The sequence below is a fragment of the Lepus europaeus genome, chromosome 5, assembly GCF_033115175.1.
Source record: "Lepus europaeus isolate LE1 chromosome 5, mLepTim1.pri, whole genome shotgun sequence".
Taxonomy (NCBI): Eukaryota; Metazoa; Chordata; class Mammalia; order Lagomorpha; family Leporidae; genus Lepus; species Lepus europaeus.
Window position 1 is genome coordinate 8,642,096 of NC_084831.1, and position 7,083 is coordinate 8,649,178.

General features: G+C 55.3%; 1 protein-coding gene across 4 annotated transcripts in view; it reads left to right on the forward strand.

Moving 5' to 3' along the window:
* VPS13D (vacuolar protein sorting 13 homolog D) overlaps positions 1 to 2,979 on the forward strand; it is a 275,909-nt gene extending 272,930 nt beyond the window's left edge. For all 4 annotated transcript variants that reach the window (XM_062190461.1, XM_062190458.1, XM_062190460.1 and 1 more), the window contains one exon: positions 375 to 2,979. In XM_062190461.1, the coding sequence (XP_062046445.1) occupies positions 375 to 506 (132 nt within the window). In that variant the 3' untranslated portion in view covers positions 507 to 2,979. The remainder of the gene's footprint in view (positions 1 to 374) is intronic.
* Positions 2,980 to 7,083: the final 4,104 nt, after the last annotated feature.

Sequence of the window (7,083 nt, forward strand, 5' to 3'; positions counted from 1 at the left end):
GGTGGGGAGCCTTGCCCGGCTCCTCCTCTGCCCGCTCCTCGGGAAGGAAGCCCGCAGCCGTCTGCTCGCTCCCTGTCTTCCTCCTCTGGCCGTCCCCAGACGGGCAGTCCTGTGTGCTCGCTGTCCGTCCTTGGTCGGCAGATCCGGGCTCTCAGCGGGGAGGCCTGGGGTCGGCACAGTCGCTTGGGGAGTATTTTTCAAACACCAATTCCAGGGTCTTAAACCAGAATTGGCCAAGAGCAGGCCCTGGGAGTTTGTATTTCTTAGAAGAATGCCACGTTGTTCTGACGTGCGCCCAGGTCAGGAGCTGCTGCCTGGCGCCTCTGCCTGGCTGCGCTTCCCCACGGGGACACTCACTCTGGGCTCCTCCTCAGGTGCACGTGAAGTCTGAGGTCCTCGCCGTCAAGCTGTCGCAGGAGATAAACTATGCAAAGAGCCTCTACTACGAACAGCAGCTCATGCTGAGACTCAGCGAAAACCAAGAGCAGCTGGAGCTGGACGCCTGAGAACCCGCGAGCCCGGCCGGAGAGGGCAGAGGCCGCACGCTGGGCTCCGAGCAGAGGCAGCCGCGAAGGGTTGGGGGAGACAGCGAAGACGGAGGGAAGGACACCCCGTGGGAGAAAGCGCGCGTGGAAGCCGCGTTCATCCGTGCGGCGGGAGTTACGCTAGACTACAGGGAAGTGATTAAAAAAAAAAAAACATATGGGTTGAATATCATAAAAAAGAAGTGCTGAGATGAATCTAAGTTTTAGACGGCCCTGTGTTTTGTTAACATGTATATATGTTGTAAATAGGTAGGAGCACCTCTGAACAGGGCCCGCGACGCGTGCGAAGTCTCTAGTTCTGTTGGCTCTCCTGTTGCACGGATCTTACTCACGTACTTCAGGGTCCTCTCTGTAGAAAGGCATTCGCAGAAGGCGAAGGGCACTGTGCCCTGCGTTTGCAAACTAAAGGAACCGTGGGAAGTGAGTCGCGGTGTGACCGGTGTGACCGTGGCGCTGAGCCGGACGCCTGTGCAGCCCTGGACGCCCGGGCGGGGGCCTCGGAGGCAGAGCTGGCCCTCGCGGGGCAGGAGCGTGGCTCGGTGGCCGCCTGCTCCCGCTGCCCCAGCACACACAGAGCGGCATTGTTTGTCTTTGGCAGGTTGTTACCAGGGGTTTGAAACATTGGTAAGCTCTGTTGTTTTAGAAGAAAAAAATCCCATGGATTGCTGTACAAAATCACAATTCCAACAAGAATGCCGACTTCCTGGGCCCCCCGCGACAGAGGAGCAAGTCCTGGTCTGGCCATGCAGCTCCACAGCCCGGGGGACCCAGGGATGGCAGCACCAGGACAGAACAGGGAAGAGAGAGAGTTTCAGAAAAGGGAATGAAACAGGAGTATTAACGGCCGGTTTGTGAGCTATTCATGGAACTGGCTTTTGGCAAAAGCGCCCCTTGTCTGTGGTTTAAATTCCAGCCTGGTCTGAATGCCCCCGCCTCCTCCCTGGGTCTTGTTTTTGGTGTTTTCCCTTTTCTGTGAGAAATAAATGGGGGAGGGGGTTACTCTACAATGAGTGAGTCACCTTGTGATTTTAAAGTTTTTATTTTAATAAAATAATCAATTTCTACAATCTCACCACGTGGAGCTGAGCTCTGAGATGACTCGGTGGATGTGCCGAAGGTTTTGGTGTTTCTAACCCGTGACCCAGATCCTCCAGGACGCGAGTGAAGCTGCCCTCTGCCCGTGCCCCACTCCCCCTCTCTGTGTGTTCGCTGGCGTTCAGAGCGGAGGGCCCGGAGCTGCAGCGTGAGCGCTGTAGTGTTGGGAAGGATCAGTGCTCCTGACCGCCAAGGTTTGGGCGCCAAGTTCGGCAGAACTGCAGCCTGGCTTTGGCAGGGCCAGGTGGGTCGGGGTTGGTTAGTTGGCTTTGCACTGAGTGGCAGTCATGATCCTGCGGGGGCTCACTCACACAGGATCCAAGCAGAAAGGCCATGGGTTCTCTCGCCCCACTGTACCTCTGCACTCCGCAGTTTGGTTGTGGGTTTTGCCATCAGTAACCCCCTGCCTGAGACTGTGATCTAAAGAAGGGTCGCCTGTGTAGGCCAGCGAGTCTCTGTCACTTCCTGGCAGGTCACTTGAAATCTCTTTATCGGATTAAGGAGTTTAGTGTTCCTCCGGAAGTCTGCTCTGGGCCCTCTGAGTGCAGGAAGTTGGCTGAGGGCTGCCAGGGGCTGGTGGTTCAGGAGGACCGAGCTCAGATGCCCTCTTCCTGGCCTCTTCTAATTTTAATCAGCTCTTTAAATAGTTGCCGGGCTCCCAAGATTGCACAACCACTCCCTTTGACATTTGCGTCTTAAAAGAGGCAGATGTTAAAATGGGATCCAAAGACCAAATGGGCGGTGTTGGGAGGCTGCCTCCTGCCAGGCGGGTGAGGTTTCAGGGGCTTTGGACTCAGCTTCCTGGTTCCCCAGGACAAAACCCAAATCTCTGGGAGGAGCAGGCCCTGCCCCTGGCTCCCAGAATGCCGTTTCCTTTCATGTTGGTGTTTAGCCAGTGCTGTCTGAGGCTGTGTTAGGATGATCTCTACCAATTTTCGTGACAGTCCCCCTCTGAGGACAGTAAAGTGAGTGGAGTAAGGGGAATGTGGGTAAGGAGACGTCAAAAGCCATCCCAGGTCCCCGGCCCAGCCCAGTCGGCCGGCCCGGACCGCGGCCTCCCCCGTGCCCCAGGAAGGCTGCCAAGAGCAGCGTCCCACACGCTGGGCCGGGCCACGCGCAGCCGAGGACAGGCGAGCAGCCTCTGGCTCGCTGCTTGGTGGGTGCTCACCTCTGTGTTCTGAGAATCATCTGTGCCTCAAACACTGTAGTCACTGCTTGGGAAGATTCTGAAAACGCAGTGACGAGTGATTGTGACAGTCACCCTGTTAAGGCTCTTCAGTCTGGTTGTCACACCAGAGCCGTCATTTCTCTTCCTGTGGAATAAAACGTGTTACTGACCTCCCAGACTTGCTGTGTTCTTCTGGTTTCTTGATGTTCCTTAAATTCTAGAACCATCGCCAACGAGAAATACCACACACAGTGCGACGTCCACCGTAAAACGCAGCCTCCCGCCTGCAGAGGCCCCTGCTTCCCACGCTCCGCCCTCGGGAGCCCACCTGGCTGCGGTACTGCTACCAGGGTGGTGCTGATGTGGCCCAAACCCCTCAGGAAGGAGCTCGGAGGAGGAGGAAACAGCAGAAGAGAGTGGGTCGGAGCGACCCCCAGAGGGCAGAGGTTCCAAAGATGAGCCCCAGATGCTGCTGATAAGCCAGTCGGGAGGAATCCCGTCCCAGGAGACCCCTCTAGTATCGTGGGGCGGGAGTGGGGGGGTGAAAGCCGGGTTGACGCAGATCCCAGGGAGAAACGGAAGAGTGAATAGTGACAGCTCTCTGGGGGCTCCAGCCCTAAGTGGGAGGAGAGAGATGGCTGCACTTCCACAGGGAATGGGGGCCAATAGCAGAGAGAGGGTGGGGAGCTGGCAAGGGGGGGGTCCACATGAGGGAGGGTGCCACGGGTGAGAGAGGGTGGGGAGCTGGCGAGGGATGGGTCCCTGTGAGGGAGGGTGCCACGGGCGAGGGAGGGGTCCCCGTGAGGGAGGGTGCCACGGGCGAGGGAGGGGTCCACATGGGGGAGGGTGCCACGGGCGAGAGAGGGGCCCATGTGAGGAAGGGTGCCATGTGAGGGGGGGTGCCACGGGCTGCTCACTGGGTCTCTTACCAGCAAGATTAGCCGGAAATGGGTTTGGGGCAGGAGGTAGTCGCGATTTGGAGATGGTTACCTAGGTTAATGGGAGCGTGAACAGAGAAGGGTGGTTATGTTTGCCAGGCTACATTAAGGGCCCACTGGAGGCAGATGGCCATGAACTTCAAGTGAGACCCGGCAGACTCGTTCTGTTTGTCCCAGCCACATTTAGCTGCTAGAGTTTGGTGCAGTATAGGCAAAAACCTGGACTGAGTCCAGAGATGTTCCCCCTCGCCTATTCCAGCACCTCACCTATGCCGCCGACTTGACCTCAACAAGAGCCAGCCAGAACAGCATGTCAGTTAGGGGGTGCAGGTAACTCCCCAGTGAGAGAGCGCCTCCACGCTTCCAGGGGCTCACGGGCACGAGCATGCTGTGGGAGCTTCAGGCTGCCCACCCACTAGGAAAGGGAAGGCCAGCTCCGCCCCAGCTCCGTAGACCGAAAATGAAATTCCCAGCGCGGCCCGGCAAACTTGGTGTTTGCTGCTCACGGGCCACCATGCATCGCAGGACCCTGAGAGCAGGCGTCTTAGAAGCCCCGGGAGCATTGTCTGAAGCAGAGCTCCGAGCAGTCACTGTTCTGTGGAAGCTTTGACTCACCCCAAAGGGCACTTACTGCGGCCGGTGGGGTGACGGTGGGGTGACGGTCGCTTACTTGCCCTGGGAGGGCCCTGCAGGGAACTGCTGAGTCGCCCTCTGGCCAGGGAATAATTACAGAAGAAAGGGAATAATCCTGCTGAAACTTTTTAAAATTAGCTCTTGCATTTTTATACGGATGCAAACCAAAAGTGCACTTTGGGGTCTCTGTTCAGTCCCGTGGTGGCAGTTGCGAGATTTATTTTTCCCTTCCTGCTGCCTGCCCACCCCAGCCGCCGCCAGGCCCTTAGCCCTCCCCTCTGCTTACCCCATCCACTCCACCTGAGGCTCAGTAACCTCACGCATTGCCCAGACGCACCCTGGCTGTGCAGGGCTGTGCAGACACAGCCCCGCGGCAGTCCTCACTTCCTGGTGTTTGGTTTCCCGGCAGGGCAATCGCACGGCGCTGTGAGCTGCTCTTCTCACCGTCACCTTCAGGACACTATCACAAATTTTTTTTTAAAGATTTATTTATTTTACAGTTACTTACACACAGAGAAGGAGAGGCAGAGAAAGAGAGATGTCTTCCATCCACTGGTTCAGTCCTCAAATGGCTGCAATGGCCAGAGCTGAGCTGATCCGAAGCCAGGAGCCAGGTGCTTCTCCTGGTCTCCCATGGGGTGCAGGAGCCCAAGCACTTGGGCCATCCTCCACTGCCCTCCCAGGCCACAGCAGAGAGCTGGGCTGGAAGAGAAGCAACCAGGACTAGAACCCGGCGCCCATATGGGATGCCGGTGCCGCAGGGCGGAGGAGTGAGCCACGGCCTCTTTCCTTTGTTTTTTATGTACTGTGTCACATTGATAGATTTCCAGATACCAAATTACCCATAATCCCTGGAAGAAACGCCATTTGCACATAATATGTTCACTCTTTTGCTGCAGTTCCTCGGTCTTTTTGCTGAGATTTTGAGTCTCCGCGTCTTTAAAATGAAAAGGGTCTGTGGTGTTCTCTGTAGCATCCACATCAGATTTTAGAATTAAAATGACACCGTCTTCCTGGAGTGGACTGGGGAGCTCTCACGTCCTCTGTGTCCTGCAGGAGCCCGGCCCGTCTGGCTGAGAGGACAGTAGGCTGCGAACTCTGAGGTTCTGGAGCTTTCTTCATGGTTTTCCTTTAATCATCGTCCTACTGTCTGGTCCATGGAACACTCACGTTTTCCATTTCTTCATAGGTCAATTTCAGTACATTTGGTTTTCTGAAAGCGTTCAGTTCTCTTGGGCGTCTGAATCGGTTCCCACGCAGCTGCACTCTTCCCGTCAGTGGTGGGCATTTCTGCCTTCTCGTTCCGAATCCTGCTCGCCTCTTGCTGTTTGTCAGAGCTGACGTTCTGGGGAGGTGACTGTGCTTTTCAAAGAACCAGTTTGAAATGTGTTTCAGTTTTACTTTGTTTTTATCCGTCTGTTGATTACATCTGTAATCCTACATTCTCTCTACCTGGTTCTCTTGATTGAGGTCCTGTTTCGTGGTGGTTTTTTGTTTTTGTTTTTGGTAAGGAGGGTGGTCCCTCGGCATCCATGGAGGATTGGTTCCAGGACTCGCCGGGGACACCAGAGTCCACAGATGCCCAAGTCCCGTGTGTGACAGGGTGCAGGATTTGCCTGGAACCACACACTTCCTCCCACAGACTTCACATCTATGGCACCGAATGCAGTGTAAGAGCTGTGTCAGTAGTTGTACTGCTTTAGGGATCAATGACAAGTGTGTGCGTGTCCAGCACAGACAGCAATTCCTTCCCCATGTTCCGTCTGTGGTTGGTCGAGTCCATAGGTACAGAACCCACAGATCCAGAGTGCCACCTGCCCTTAGCTGCCTTCTTGTATCTTTTTCACCTTTCTTCTTGAATAATGGTAGCAATTTTCTTTTAAAGATTACTTATTTGAAAAGCAGAGTGACAGAGAAAGGGAGAACAGAGACAGAGATGTCTTCCATCTGCTGATTTACTCTCCAGGTGGCACGACAGCCAGGGCTGGGCCAGGAACCTGGATCTCCATCTGTGTCTCCCATGTGGGTGACAGGGCACAAGTACGTGGCCACCATGCGCTGCCCTCCCAGGCGCATTAGCAGGAAGCTGGAGCAGAAGCAGAGTAGCCAGGCCTCCAACTGGCCCTCCTGTGTGAGGTGCAGGCATCTCAGGTGGTGGCTTAGCCCACTGTGCCGGTGCACCGCCCCCGGTGATGGCACTTCAGGGTCACAGATTTTCTTTTGACTGCATCTGGCTTCTCTCAAGATTGTAGTGTTAAGTATTTTTTCGATATTTGCGTTCTTTCACTGCTCTCTATGTGGTCTTTAATTCTATTTTTAAATTTTATTTAAAGTATGCAAATTTCATATATTTATTTGTTTGAGAGGCAGAGTTATAGACAGAGAAGGGGAGAGACAGAGACAGAGAGAGAGGTCTTCCATCTGCTGGTTCACTCCCCAAATGACTGCAGTGGCCAAAACTGGGCTGATCCGAAGCCAGGAGCTAGGAGCTTCCTCTGGGTCTCCCACGTGGGTGCAGGGGCCCAGGCACTTGGGCCATCTTCAGCTGCCTTCCTAGGCCATAGCAGAGAGCTGGATTGGAAGTGGAGCAGCCGGGACTCAAACTGGTGCCCATGTGGGATGCCGGCACTGCAGGCGGTGGCTTTACCTCCTATGCCATTAGCGCTGGCCCCCTCAAGAAACATCTTGATCCACTGCCATAGGG